The sequence below is a fragment of the Eleginops maclovinus genome, chromosome 12 (assembly GCF_036324505.1).
Source record: "Eleginops maclovinus isolate JMC-PN-2008 ecotype Puerto Natales chromosome 12, JC_Emac_rtc_rv5, whole genome shotgun sequence".
In the NCBI taxonomy this organism is placed as follows: Eukaryota; Metazoa; Chordata; class Actinopteri; order Perciformes; family Eleginopidae; genus Eleginops; species Eleginops maclovinus.
In genome coordinates, this window is record NC_086360.1 from 16,494,343 (window position 1) to 16,510,712 (window position 16,370).

Sequence of the window (16,370 nt, forward strand, 5' to 3'; positions counted from 1 at the left end):
GGAGGAGAGGATAAGAGCAAGCAATAGGAAAACATTGTAAGTGGAAATGCACTTGAACTTCAAAGCAGACAAACAGAAAAAAATCCTACATATTTAACATGAAAGTGCCTGTGAAACTTTTTTGAGTAGTCTTACACTTAGCCCTCCTTGTATAATCACATCCTCTGTAGCTAGTAGGAAGGGATTTGTCTGCAGCTATTAAGAAGAAGGCATAAAAGTATAGGAATGCTCCTTTTAATCTGCCCTTAAAGTTGAGAGGCAGATAACAGGCTTTTAGCTACAAACAGCCTGAGTCATTCGCTTAAGGATTTGTTGTTGTCACATCAGAACGTTCAAGTTCAGAAAGCATGAGCTTGATTATGCATGAAAGAATCCTTTGATGAGGCACACATACAGTACATTCCCACTCACATATGCCTATGCATGATACACACATTCACTGAAGAGAGGTCACACCTGATGGTGTTAGTTACTCATTTACCACTTGAGGGAGCTATGATCCACTTCCAGTGTCCCTGGGGAGCTGAGCGTGAGGGCATAGCATTTCCCTCATAATTAGGTATGTGACTGAAATGAACCAAATGTCTCAAGGCACAGGACATAGAATAGCAACATACACAGAATGTTTAAAAGAACAAGTGTTACAAGACTTTCTGACACTGAATAAAGTCCACGTCAAGTAACAACAACAACAAAAAAAAATGTTTTAAAGTAATATCTGTCTTGTTTTACGAGAACAAAAAGCCGATCCTGACATAAACTCAATCTGAAAGTTAGCTGATTCATCTATTCAAAACTGAATGAACTGTCAAAACATCACTCTAGCTATTAAGATCATTTGTATTTTAGGTTGTTTTTGCTACTTGCTTCTCATTTGTGAGTCTTTTCTCCTCTGTCACCATGTTATAGTGTGTGAGTGTCTTTTTATTTAAGAAACAACAAATGGATTAATCAACAAGAATCGTTAGCTCCAGTTCTAAACATAACGTTTGTAACATCAGTAGTTTAACTTTAAATGTGGAATAAGGTGCTTGACACTGTGTCACATAAACCAGATTGCGGTTGGGGAAATACAACATAATTCATGTTTACGACTCTTGATCTTTGTTTAAGAGTTTGTATCTTTCCACCCAGATTTCTGCCACTGAGGTGTTTTTGCTTTTATCATTTCTGCCAAATGCCTGTTCATGAAATTGAAGTCAAATTTAGAGCACAACCTTTAAATCTTGAAAAGTTTAACCCCTATGGATTTTGTTATATGCAGACACTGCTGCATTAAGTTGCCCTGTTATCAAGGCCCTTACACTTACCAAAGGGGTTGGGTAATCCTCTTAAGAACCAACTCCCTGATCTTAATTATGATCACCATCATTCTCATCTATTTAGAGAATCTTTATCCTTCTTCTACTTTAACTTGAAGGTCCAGAACTTTTCAGAAGACATTAGGTGCCAGGCAGCCATAAAATCACATTGAAGCTATTTTTCTACAGAGTGTTGTGGGCACTTAACTAGGCTATGGCTTGCTGTGTTTTTGATAGGTGTGTTCGTGTCCTAAGTGTAACATGTTTATACTAGCGGGCTTAAAAATCCTTTCATCCAATCGCTCTCAGATTTTACTCTCACTGCATAGCTCCCACCTCTCTCTCCGACTCCCTGCGTCTCTGTCTCCATCTGTTTGATTTGTAGATGAATGAAACAACAAATCCCATTAGAGCTTGTACCTGCCTGAGTAACCTACATATACAGTAACTGTATGATACCAAATGTTGACTTTGCCTATCTTCTTGGTGTTTTTCTGTCCTACATTTCCTTTATTTCATTCACCTTACACGTAAATGTCACATGCTGTCTAGACTTTGGCAAACTAAGCAAATTCATTGCCAAATCACGGTAGCAACAACACTACACAATGTCTATTTGCATTTTCAACCATATAATTAATGTATGCAAAAAGGAAAAGAACAGCCATGTTTATCACATTAGTGAACCAGTCATTTATGGGTAATTCAGTGCTTATGGAACTGAAAACTGCACTAAAAGAGGTTTGATGGAAATCAATGGTCAAAACAAATTGATTTATATGGTGTAAAGACACCATTGAAACATGTTTGCTGCATTAACCTGTAGTGCAATCTCCTGGAAGGATTGACCTTACATTTTTGATTATACCTAAAAATGCCTCCATTTATTCTCTGAATGCTCAAAAACATTTTTTTCAATTGAAATAATAAAAAACAAATAGAGATTGGCACTAATAGAACTAGTACTAACTGAAGTCCTCTCGGTGCTCTGTATGCACTACTTCTCTGGTCTTTCAATTTATTGAGCCTCTAGATGAAAACACCAATGCACTGCTTAGGTCAATTTTCTAATGTGGATTATAATGTATAGTCTGAAAGCCTGACATAAAATAGTCTGAAGAACAAACTGAATGTGACTGTGCACTTTTGACCAAACCAGGAAGAATTAATAATGTGCTTGGATCTCTGTGATTATCTAAGCATAGCACAGGGCTCTGCTCTGTGAAGCCAGAGTGACAAAACCGGCTGTGATAGAATGAGGGATGAACACATGTCTGACTAGGTACCAAATGGTACACACCTATGTTCATTTCCATGGGCACTCATGCGAGATCTGACACTCACACTGATTGTGCAGACAGCCATGAACACATCCATATTAACTTTTATCCACAAGTCAACAATCTCCTGTGTTTCTCTTCCCTCACACCTGACAAGCAGGTCAAGTCCGAAAGCCCGGGCTAATACGATTTAGATTAAAACTACTGGAAGGACTGAATAAGCAATATGTCTGTGAAATGTCTGACCGTTTTCTATAGGAGGGAGACTTGTTTTCTAAAGGTCAGGATACCTACACACAATAGTAATACTATCCACATATTATTCAAAAATAAAGTTGGGAAGGAAGGTTAGAATAATCATACTGATCCATCAGAGTCAACTTGAAATAAGTTGCAGACAACCGACATGGAAGCATTTGTTTGTGAGTATGTGTATGTATGAAAGCCTGCCCTTTAAAGAGCATTCTTAATCCCATAGGCAACAGGCTATAGTTTCTATAACAACTCAGGCAAAATGCAATGCTGACAATTTTTTTCTTGCTTGATGTGAGTCATTTGATAACCTACCCTCTTTCCTTTTTGTTCCATGGAAATGGAATGGTGATAATGTATTCCATAGGTACCAACCTATGGAATACATTACCACCTGCAATAAAAACATTGACAGAGCTCAAGGCTTTTAACACCGAAGTAAAACAATGGCTGAAACTGAAACAAACCTGTGAACATTGACTATACTACTATACTTGTTTAGTGTCCTGCCCTTTATGTTTTGTGTTATTGTTTATGTATCGATTCTGTCTAGTTTTGTTTATTAATGTTTCTGTACTGTTTTTAACTTTGCTCATGAACTCTGTTTTAATAGCAAAAGCCTAACCAGGGACAGCGGTTGCAAATTAGCTTTGGCTAGAAACGTATATGCATGACATCTGTTTTGTATGTCATATGCAATAATGTTTAATGCATTTGTCCCTGATCAATAAACGTCTAAATAAAAAAAATCATTGCAATTCTTTATGGTTTTGGATGACAGTGTTACCTTACAAAAGCAAGATTCAACATTGTGTTTGTGTTCAGTGTTACAAAATCAAGATTATTTTGCCAGTGTTCACAGTGTGTACATGCCAAATTCAGTTGGTTTTGGAGTAGCATTTGAGTGAGCTTGTGTGCGTTTGGGTGTATTTGTGTCTGTGTGAATTGATGCTGTGCCTCCAGTTATAATAGTCATTGTAACTGGCAATACTTGATCTAAAATTAGTCACACTGCATGTTTGTGCCAAAGTGTTAGAGAGTAATAAAAGATTGCAAAATTCAGAGAATTGTATGTATGTACACACACACACACACACACACACACACACACACACACACACACACACACACACACACACACACACACACACACACACACACACACACACACACACACACACACACACACAGTTGATTACACACACAGGCTAGTCGAACAGAAGCCTCAGCTCAACCTCAGTCAGCATGGATCGCTGTCTATCTATTGGCTGAGTTTTTTGTCATTCTCAGAGTCTGTCCAATCTGCCATGGAGAGGATTTAAAGAAGGGGGAAACAAGGATAACTCAGCTCAGCTCATCTTTATCTTCCCTGTGATCTGCATCCAAACCAGAGCTGTGGACAATCACTACTTGAAACTCATTCAATAGCCTTTTTGATCTTGCTTGGCACAAACATGCAAACACCACCCATACTGCACTCCTGGCTCACACATATGCTCCAAGTAACTGGCACGGATGAACGGAAGAGACACTGTCAGATAGAGAAAGTAAGCAGCCATTTGGAAATGTGTCTATCCACGTTCTGTAGTGGGGATGAAATACACTTTGTTGGAGCCAAGAAATAAAATAGTGAGTCACTTTAGAGTAACTAAAGCCTGAGGGTCCATTTCATGACAGCAGACAACTCTGTACAGGCATATAAAGTCAAGCAAGCACGATGTAACAACCCTGCAATAGAGTTAAAATGCAACTTTTTCTTACAGAAAAGCTTTGAATGCAATTGGTATTATCACCTATTTCAGCGTCTGCTAGCTCTTTATATGAATCTCATAACACCGGGAAAAAGATGTCTCCCTCTCCACAAATCTACAGCAAAGCCATGTCACAATCTTAAAAAGAGACACATAAGGAAACAAATTAGGGGGGAAATGTAATGAAAAGCTTTTAACCCCAAAGCTTTTTTGGCTTGGAGGTAAAAGTTTTCAGTTTACTTAAATTATACATATTGTGGCAATCATTGGTATACCACAGCCCTGCTCTTGGTGAATGCAAAATGTTCCACACTGATCATGGTAAGTTTAAGATAATGTGGTCCGTTTTATCTCAAAATCAAGAATAATTACTCAGAAGAAGACAGGCATTGTCCTAAAAATCCTGTTGTTGTGGTTGTTGCATTCCAAAATAGAGAAAACTGGCTCTGCAATGTTTATGAAACATAAACTCAGCACCTGTTTATCATTATCAAGTCACTGGTATTGACCAAATACTCTATTACCTTCCTGCAGATAGAGTATGGTTCTTGTCATGGAGCAGAATAATTACATCAGATTACCCTCTTTAAGAGGCAGCTGTGGATCAGAATCACATTGTGCTAACAGCTATTGGATGTCAAACTAGATATCGAGATGGTCAGTATAACATATGTAACCTGACTCCAACATGTGGATTCCGAAATATAATTTGAGTTATACATTAACCATTACATCTACATCTGTAGTCCTACTCCAAATCTACGAGTAGCGATTTTCAAACCCTCTGACGCAACTTCCCAATGCATATGCATTAAAGGTATTTTGGAATACTAAAGCCAGAGTGACAATTTGTAACTGTTAATGCCCAATGACTGCCTCTATATCTCGTTTCTGGTTCTCTCTGTGTCTGTATTTCACAAAACACACCCGGGTGATGAAACAGCTTGAGCAGATCCCAAACGAGAGTCATTAGAACACATCACAGACGGTCATAGATTGCTTTGAAGATAAAACGAGAGCACCTGCAATGAGAGAGGTATAAAGCGCAGTGATAATAAAGGGCAGAGTTCCTTTCCCTCTTGCATCTTTCAATTATTTTTCAGTTTGTTGGAAATCTCTCTCATTATGGCACTTTGAGGAATTAACAGTAACAGTGAAAGAGATGAATAGTGAGTATATATGAATATATTTATTACACCTTAATGTTTATACCTCCCACAGAATTATTACTCTTGCCAGGTGATCTTTTGACTTTTCTGTAAAAAAATGTTCTACTACAATTGATGCATTAGCATCGGGCTGGTTTGACATATCAACCATTCATTTGGATGATACTTCAAAGACAATGGGTCAAATCAGTGTAACCAAGTCCAATTTTCACTCAGTTCAGTGTCCATAGCTGCAGCGCACTCCATTGAGTTCTCAGCGAGCCAAAATGCTTGTAAACACAAAGCAAGTGTTCAGAACTAAGGCAAATTGCCTACTTTGTCAATGATCCAAAGCTGGCTGGCTACCTTCCAAAAAGACCAAGGCTGCAACAAACTCACAAATTGTGAATCAGGGGAACTGGTGCTAAATCGATTAAGTGCTATCAGACAGGAAGAGAGAACGAATCAGGTTAATTAAAGGAATCTGTCACCACCATCGTGCATTCACTTTAAGACACAACCCTGGGATCCAACACTTCATTTGAAATTAAAGAAGAGTGTTTAAGGAGACCTTGTTTGTTTGATCGGCACAGCAAAAACACTACAGCATAAAAAGACTTATCATCACACTAGAAAACAGCTCTCATCAAGTAACTCTAAAGGACATATACCAACACACACAATGAGCTTAAGATCAAGGCTCAATAATAATACAATAAAAAAACACTAAGATGAGAAAGACAAAAGGAAAAGGGATGATGATAAATCATAAAACATCAACTTACATGGGACTCCCATATCACTCTTTGCTTTGGTCTCAGTGGACATCTGAAACAATGAACCTTGGGATGAGAAAAAAGAAGAGGATGGTGGAATGGATGGAGGAAAGGAGAGGAACACAATGATCAAAATCAAACAAATAATTCAAATAAAATGGGACAAACATGGCAGGACATAGACACAAAAGTGCATGCTAAAGCTTGTTTCTTTTTGTGCCCTTCTTCCTTTTTTTTCTCATACATTACCAAAAATGTAGTTGTCTAAGTCGATAAACTACTTTAAAATGGTTAAAAATCTAACCAAAAAATCCTCCTCTTAAAGAACAAGGATAGACAAAAAAACTAGTGTCTGTAAGTTGGTAACTGCTGTGTCATGCTGAGTGGTCCACTTAGTCAGACTGAAGGTCTATGACACAAATGAACTGCTGATGTACTGATGTATAATTGAAGTGCTGGTGTATAATTGATAAAGGCAAGAACAGCAACATGGTGCACTTAAAAGCTTCTTGCCAGACCAGCTGGATGTGCAAGACACAATGATCATCAGCAAAGGACAAGAAAAACACAGGAGGTTAATCGGGGTGATTTGCAAAATGTAAACAAACAGTAACACTCACAGCACTGTTGATGGTAGGATGCAAGAATTGAACGGTTACTGTATTTTTCAGCATATATAATTAAATGTGGTTATTGGCATTATAATCATGTTTGAGTATGGTTTCATCTAATTACTTATTCTTATGTTAAATAACTAAGCAAATGACTGTATCTAACAAATGTCATGCTGATTAATGTCGGAATTAGTGATGACAGTAGGAGCAACATGCCATGACAGAAACGTATCATGTTCCAATTATAGCACACTTATTCAAACAAATATGAAAACATGATGGCAGGAAAATGAAGCGTACATTGTGTGGTAAGAGCTAACATGAGGAAAAGACAGTACAGATGAGAATAACAAATTAAAGAGAAACAGCTAAGAAGCAGAGCAGGAAACAAAACAACAACGTGGAGGGATTAGAAGGAACAAAAGTGGGAAGAATGGGGCTTTCAATAAGGATATGGCTCATATGATGCTCTGCAGTACCTGCGGAAACGGATGATGGCTTTGTGTAATACAACAAGAACACAAATCAATGTTCTCTCCTAACACTCAACTTACATAACAGTCACTATCTCTAGCGATCACTGGTGGTTTAAGAGACCACACAGCAGATTTAATGTGCAGTGGAGTTACTGTTATGTAGCACACACATTCACAGTAACCTCTATATAGTACATACAAACTCACACACAGAGTAGGTAGTGAGTGAAATGTTAAACTCTCAAGGATGACGCAGTGGAGCTCTGACTGAATCTGTTCCAAGAATCCTGATCCTTGTGTCAGAAAAATGTCAACAGGCCAAAATATATGAAACAACACAAGCAACTCTTTAAAAAAGTCAGAAGAAGGCACACACAAACACTCACACTGATAAACACATACATTCAAGAAGAGAGGAGACCACGCAGGGCAGAAGTGAGGTCAAATGGATTTCTACCTTTCAAGATTTAACAGGACAACTTTAGAAAAAGGGCAGCAAGAGATGGGGTAAGAGATGAATGAAAAGGTGGTGTTGGTGGAGAGAGAATAAGAAAGCGAGAAAGAGGAAAAGAGTACAGAGGAGTGCTTTTTGAGCACTAAGTCAATTATAGTGCACTTTCTGAAAATGATCTCGCCTGAATGAACTGATAATGCCAATTTACAGCATTGACAATATCAGTTTAATCACAACCAGGAAACCCTAGATAGCTACTACTTTTAAAACCAGCAATTCAATTGAGTCTAAAGATGTGATGTTAAAAATGTAATAGAGAGATCCAACTTAAACAATGCTTAACCAAATTGTAGTTCACATCAGGAGATGTGCCAACAGCAAAACAAATATTATCTATACAAAATGAGGAAACATTCTTGGGTTCTTTTGATATGAAATAACTCAAGACAGTCGGATGGAAGCAGCGGCCATTTTCTGTCAGTGTAAAGATTATATTTTAAAATGATCTATCATTCAAAAACCAATAAGAAGAAACGTAAAAGATTCACTTCAAGCCTTTTAAATATACTCTACCTATAAAATGTTGCACATGCAGAAACCCCCTCTTTCACACACACACACACAACCACGTACAGACACACACTCATACACTTCATGGATTCCTGTAAATGCTACAGGAAACAGTTGAAACATTAGTGCCGACATAAAACCACGTCTGTGGAGTCATTTCAAGGACAGAAAATCAATCAGGGGAAATGAGCCTGAATCTATACCTCTCTAGGTTTTATCCCAGATTCTGTGGCCATACCTCACCGGCCTCAGGGAATCCTTACGAGGGAGAAGACACACTGTATAATACACTGCTAAGGAGTGGGCAGGGCTCTGCTTGTACAGTAAATTCTGTCAATAATTTGCCTACAGGCAAAGCTTTTTGAAGGATGATATAATAATATTCCATTGCTCATGACATAGACCATCAATTTAATCATCACAACTACTCACTGCCCTCAGGCTGCAGAGTCCCTCACACAGGCAACAGCCCTCTCAAAGTCTTTACGCTCACTGATAAAGTATATTTACCTCCTGAACAGAACTCCTGACTGGGTGCTTGGGACTTTATTTGACCAGGAATGGCTCATAAAGATTCAAATTCTATTTTTTAAGAGTGCCCAAACCACAATATGGCAGCAATATGAGTTGAAGTCAGACAAAACTCTATATGATATAAATTGAAAATGTATATGTTAGAACCATCCAAGTACAGATAAGATATTTGGGTTCCTACCTAAGATAATAAAGAAACAACACACTTATATCTCATAATTATATCTTGGAGACATAGAAGTCTGAATCTTTTTCACCCTGGATTATTGGATGTCACCTTTGACCCAATTTGCACTATTAGTCAAGTATCAAAGGGACATCCCTTTTCACAGTTTGGCTGAATGTACTTGCCATATTGGAAAAGAAACATGTCAATATCAAGAGACAATCCAGGAAAAAGAAAGAAAAATATTCAAAATACAACCAACATAAAAATGGTGATGCTCAACCCAAGAATGCTGATGAATAAGACTGTGAGATTGCCTCTGTCAATGGGAGGTTATAGATGACTAAATAACTCAACTAGGTAGGAGACATATGTTTCTTAATTTTCAGTTGAAGTCACTTCAAATAGGACTTAAAATCCTTAAAGTATTGCTATGTTATAAAACATGTCTTAAGAGAAATGGAGATATGATCAGATTCCAAAAAATCATTCTTGGTTATGAATAACAATCATTAAGTGGTTGCGATGTTGCGTGAAAAGAAAAAAAACATGGACATTGATGGCATGATTAAAAGCAGAAATCAGTACGTGTACTTTAAAAATTGACATTTTTTCTGTGTTGACCTCTTTTCTCTGTCCTGCACTCTGAAAGGCAGATGCTTGTCTGCCAATTACTCTGAGCAAAAGTTGCTGAAAGTAACAAATGAAATTGCCTCCACCTCGGAAAAACTGCTTCTGTATTTGTGCCATTATGACTCAGTCCACATTTTCCATGTTGTTTTGAAATGTACAACCTTTTTTTTGTAATGGCGTCAAAAATGATTAATATCTGGGGGGATTTTGGATAGTCATTGTCATTATTTAGCATTACTTTCCTTATAAACAGGTGTTTTTGACTTGAGTAAGGGACAACAAAGTGGAAAAAGTAACATTTTAATGATTATATTCAAAACCTCGTACACTATACAGTATACCCTCCTATACACCATCCACAATTTTCTTGAAAAAATGAATTGCGAAAAAGAGCAAGAGCAATTTACTATAAAGAAAAAGGAGATAAGCAAAACACCAGAATGTCTGTATAAGAAACGTGAAGTATAGATAAACCATTGACAATAAATGAAAGAAATAGATCAAGCTATCAAAAACAATCAATGTAGTTGTCAGCGTAAATTCAATCACCGGCTTCATTTAATCTCGGTTTCCTCTTAAATTATCCGACTATCACTAATCAGCTGATTATGGGCTTCCATTTTTAGTTAACCAACTACATTTTGCTATGATCTACAGCAAGCTGTAAATTCAGGCGATACTGTTTCTGCCCTTCTCCACACCATTTACTTCCAGTCTTCAATTCCAGGGCCCAGGTTCATCTTATCTGAAGTCCACTCGTCATCAAATCCAGATCGTCATCATTCTCTTTGTATCATCACCATTATCAGTGTCTAAACCCCATTGAGCAACTTCACAACCCCTCAATATATCTGATATGACGACTAGCTTAATCACCAAAGACTATTCACATTTGTCAACATCTTGTGCACACGCCAATAAATATTTGTTTGGTCAAAAAACAAGTTTGTCGTTATTGAAATACTAAATAACAGAATGTAACATTAAATTAATTTCTTTAAAAAACTGAAAGGCGTCTCAATTTAAGGGCTACTGAGTTCTTGGCTTGTTGTACAATGATATTATATATAATATTATATACACACAACACAATTGATCAAGTTTTTTATAAAGTAAAAGTTTTATTGAACTACCAACTACACAGCTAAACTATTGAACAGGCAAATAAATGAATACATGATTAATTAGATGAATAAATGATGATAAAAGGATGGATAAATGAGTACAATGAATACAATGATGAGCAATTAATTATGACACATGACCACCGTATAGACCAGATAAAACCAGTCAATGATTTCTTTGATATTTAGCCTTTAAATTGAGTTGCATTATATGCACCAATCAGCATTAAATTACACTGATGTGTTTAGTCCTTCAGTGCCTCACCATTAGGATGGACACTTTAACACAAAAGCTACAGAAAGTTCACTGGCCCTCTAAAGGTATTGATTTATCTGATCACATTAGAAGTCATCTCACTTCCAGTTGGTTGTTCAACTCGCTACAGCAGGCTGCGGAGAGTCTAAACATTGTATGGCTTTATCCTTTGTTTGTGACATTAATTTGGGAGCAATGGCAATGCTGTTGTTGAACATAGGGTACTGTAAAATTATATGTATTGCTTGCTGTGACTGACTTTGAATTTTGAAGGCATGACGGAGGCAGCTCTATGGGCTCAGCGGATCAGTAATATCTTGCCATGGTGTATTTGAGGTTGTTCCTATCTATTGACAAGATATTGCATAACAACCTTAAGCGATGATAAGGCCTGTTTTCGTGAAGAACATAAGATATGGATTGCAAAAACACACAAAGATAAACATTCATGGGCTTTTTTGTTTTTGCTTAAGTTAGTGACCATAGAATAAATGGGGTATCACTTTTCAAGGTATCCATTAGCAAGAATTATTGGTTATTGCTGGATTTCTGGAAGATTATATTTCAACTGAACAGGTTTTATAAATATCCAGGGGTCCAGCATAATTGTCTGAAACACTTACTACTCAGAGCTAAAATACCTGGGTTAATATTTTAATTCAAACAATGCTTACATTAAATAATTGATATGAAATAATCCTTGCATATCAAATTATTTCATATTTTAATTTATGCAAAGCAAGTGAATGGATGAACTTAAATTGTCTCATGTGGTCTTTTGGAATGTAAAGGAGAGAGGATGAGATAGGACTGTGTGTGTATGTGTGTGTGCGTGTCTGTGCGTGTACGTGTGCGTGTGCACGTGTGTGCGTGTGTGTGTGAGGGACATTAAATCAACTAGTATGTCCCTTAGTATTCCTATTCCTGATCCTGTTTTTTTGTCCTAATTAAGGGATTGAGATATTCAAAGAAGGAGCACAACATAGAGCAATCCTTCCGAATCGTAACATTCTTTGTTGTCAACTCACTTTGCATACAGAGTCCATTGGTACAGTTCTGAGACTGGAGAAGCAGCCCATCGCAGTCTTTTCCTCCGTTTTTAGGTGCTGGGTTGTTGCACTCCCTCCTCCTCCACTGGGTGCACTCCGTCCCACAGGCCGACCACTTAGTCCAGTCTGTCCACACACCATCCACTAGAGGGAACATGGTGAAAAGAGCCAAGGGAATGAGAAACACAAATAAAGAGAAAGAAAAAGAGATGTAGAAACCTATTCAAACCTCAATTTTTTCCCATCCCCTGAAGTTTAGCACAACAAAGAAGTAGTACAAGTGATTTGCATACAGTAGACTATACTAAAACATATTACCAACTAACTTAATAAATGTGGATAATTGCTGTAAATAGACTCACCAGTGCACAGTGTGGTACAGGGCAGTTTCTGAATTGCCTGTCCATCACAAGGCAGTCCTCCGTTGAGAGGGGCGGGGTTTGTGCAGCTGCGGGTTCGTTTCTGGAAGCCCCGCCCACAACGGCTGTTGCACACAGACCACTCTGTCCATGTGGACCACCCGCCGTTTACTGTTGTAAGAGAGATCAATAACTAAATCAAAATCAATACAAACAACAAACAATTATGTATTTTAAGTTGCTGATTTGACCCTTTGTTAAAATTAAGATTTTGTGGCCTAACACTAAGGACCTTTACACAGCAAAATCATCAATGAAGCCTCACATGTATACTATGACAACTTATTCTTTATAGCATTGTCCATTTCTATGGATTTTAATATTTTAAAAACATTGTATGTAAAAAAGCTTGCCTCAAATTTCTGCTTGAGGAAGGAATAATGTATTTCCAGAAAACACTACGTTTTGTGATTGTAATGAAGAAGCATATAAATGGGCGGTAAGTGCAGCAAAATCATATTGCATCACGAAAGAGATCTCAGTTTTGTATTTGTTTTTTTAAAAATACGCCTCTGAAGTTCAGTGAGAGCAGCTGGATTTTCCTGCACACCTGCACACCACAAACAAACACACACACAAACACAGACACAGACACAGACACAGACACACACACACACACACACACACACACACACACACACACACACACACACACACACACAGGACTGTATCACAATATTCTGTTCACACTCACTAATACAAACAGTAAAGGACAGACTGACACACACACGCCTTCAGATACAGCTGTCTAACCCAGGCATGGTAAACACACATCAATTGACATACAGCCTGCATATTGCTCAACCCCTAACCCTTTTTCGGAGAGAGGAAAGGCAGACACAATCCTTCTTACAAGACGAATAATGGTTCAGAGTTTTGGAATCCTATCTAGCCCAATATAACTAAAAGTACGGTGGTTTTTATAATTGGCATTTCTCTTTATTTTTCTTTGCCTGTAAATAATTTTCCACTTCCTCCCTCTTGTTATCTTTGTACCATCTTGTGAGATAAATATCTTGCCGCACAAGGCATAGAAAGAGAAGGGCAAACTATAGAGCAGCAAATAGGTATAGAGTTAAAATGAGCCACAAGGACATTCGTAAAGAAGTGTGTTAAATTTCCTCTGTTGTGTCTACACAACTCTGTCTCAGCCCAGTGGACAGTGCCAACTCCTTTCCCAATGCCCAATTACAAATTAATCATTAGAGAGTAACAGGGTAATCTAGTACAGTCATTTTGTCATCTTTTTTTTCCTCATCACTCCCCTGCTTTTCTCCCACTCTGGTCTCCTCTCTGTCTCCTTTCTCCTCACCTGTCTCACATACATAGCCACACATTGTTTTCCATTATGTTCCTCTGTTTTCTTTCCACTATTATTTCACCTTGTCAACAGTGTCAGTCGGGCCTTTGTGGAGCCGAGAAGATTGAACCACAGATTGAACAATCTATTTCTGTAAGGATACATCAGTGTCAAACCACTCCATCTCTCGCTGTCTGTATCGAACATGGACTCATGCACTGTTATTTTTGATTGAAACACTCCTGCTAGTGAATAGACACAGTGTTATATTTGACAGAAACACTGTGCGTGTGTGGTATGTTTATGAGTTTTGCCATACATTGCTTTTTTCCTTCAAATGTTTCCTATCCTCTCATGTCAGCCTGGCATTTGGTAAAATGGAAATAGAGAAAAAGCAAGGCAAGAAATACAAGGCATTTTCCTCCTCTCAATAAGCTTTTTCCTGTCAGACTTCAGCTCAGCTTGAACACCATACTCACACCATTCAGAACTGAGCTTCTTGTTCGTTGTTGTTGTTTTTCACTGTTATCATGGCATATGCTGCACAAATCATTTGGTGTTGGGACTCTTGGCTGACAGCAGAGACATTTGGAAAGCCCAAGTGTTCTAATTTAAACCTGAAGGCGTGATTGGTAGATTTTAATTGGGTGAGGTCAAGGGTGGTGTGGGAATATAAGGCTAATTACAAAAAGAGCGTGTTGGCATGGCAGTAGAGCTGATTTCATGTGGCAGATGGGGGCTGGCTTGCCTGATCAGATTCATTGTTGGGAAGCTGCAGTGAACAATGAAAGTATGTCATATCTGTGCTATATTGCATTTACACACAAAACACGTCACCTACGGGAAAAGTTACAGCTTTTTATGTTTTTTTATGTTCACACTTACGAAGAACAAAGTGTTTGAAAACTGACCGTAAACAATAACTGTCGCTGTAGTGCTTCGTCTTTTGGCCACGATGTTCTTAGCCACACAAGTGTAGTTGGCTGTGTCTGACAGACGGGCCTGTTTGATGATCAGGTTGTGGTCGATGGTGATGTAGAAGTTTCTGTCCTCTGCTGGGTCAATTATCTCTTCGTTCTTCAACCACTCCACCTGGGAGACAGAAGAACATCAGGAGAAGAGTTAAAAGATCCTCTACAACCTTAAAATCAAAGAGAAAAGATCAGACAAATGTAAATGAATAAACAGTCATTTTTGTTAATGTGTAATAAAAATATTGAGCTTAGGATCTTATGGTGGAAAATCTATTTCTGCTCAAGTCAGACTGGATTAAAATGTGTTTTTTTTGCCACCATATTAGATATTGTCAGCTAAAATAAAAGTATGCAATCATGCTTTTCACAACTGAGTAAACAAAGTGGTCTTGAAAGTGGTATTTATCTTAAAAGTCTAAAATCAAGTTGAAGGGATTTTGTATAATCGTGTTTGTCCAATGTTACTAGGTTTGAAATAAGAGGGACAATGAAAGACCTTATAATAGGATGCTGGTGTAATCTTTTTTTCAAATGTTCCCAACAAAAAAGCTTTGAGGAGGTGTCAGAAATGAAAATCTAAGCCAATAAATTAAATGTGAAAGAAAAGAAACGCAAAGGCATTCTTGTTAATCCTGCAGGTAACATAGAAGATGCTAAAACAAATTGGTAAAATTATTTAAATGTATAGTATGTTTTAGAATAAAGCTTATAAACACACTTTTAGGGTAGAATGTTAAAACACTACTAATATCAATATTGAATAATGACATGTTTTCCAACCGGACAAGGTTGCTTTATCAAGTCACAGAAACATACATTTGTAACAGCAAAGACCCACATATCATGGTCTGTTCACAATATTGGTGGCAGTGCAGAAAAGGAGGGAAATGTCCTGAACATATGCTTTCGCAAGGGCAGGACAGCGGGAAACTATCCTATTTACGAGCCTAATCACATTTCCTGAGTGCTGTATTTACTGGTCCAAAGCCTCATAAACTCAGCCTGTCCAAGCTTTATGGCAAGCACATAAATGTCCGAGCCACGTTGTTTGATTCACGTTGTTTAATTTCCTCCTCCCTTCACATTAGGAAATGGGATTCTCAGATGCAGAAAAGAGGAGATTCAGTGTTATTCTTCAGCTTACTGCCTGCTCAGCCTCGGCTGTCAGTCTTCTTTCAGTTATTCTACCTGCTTCCCTCTCTGATCTTTAGAGATTTGGCAGTGCTCTTGTGGCCATGGGGCTCACTGTAGCCTTGAATTCTTAATCTTAAGTGAGATGCTGTGTGACCTTTT

The 16,370-nt window shown here is 37.8% G+C and overlaps 1 protein-coding gene across 2 annotated transcripts in view; it reads right to left on the bottom strand.

The window, feature by feature from the left end:
* LOC134874037 (netrin receptor UNC5C-like) overlaps positions 1 to 16,370 on the bottom strand; it is a 162,093-nt gene that overhangs the window by 21,560 nt on the left and 124,163 nt on the right. Inside the window, exons 5-8 of one of the 2 annotated variants that reach the window (XM_063898009.1) lie at positions 15,015 to 15,195; positions 12,747 to 12,914; positions 12,364 to 12,528; positions 6,518 to 6,574 (exon numbers count right to left, since the gene is read on the bottom strand). In XM_063898009.1, coding sequence (XP_063754079.1) covers positions 6,518 to 6,574; positions 12,364 to 12,528; positions 12,747 to 12,914; positions 15,015 to 15,195 — 571 coding nt within the window. The remainder of the gene's footprint in view (positions 1 to 6,517; positions 6,575 to 12,363; positions 12,529 to 12,746; positions 12,915 to 15,014; positions 15,196 to 16,370) is intronic. The other variant, XM_063898010.1, reaches the window with a different exon arrangement.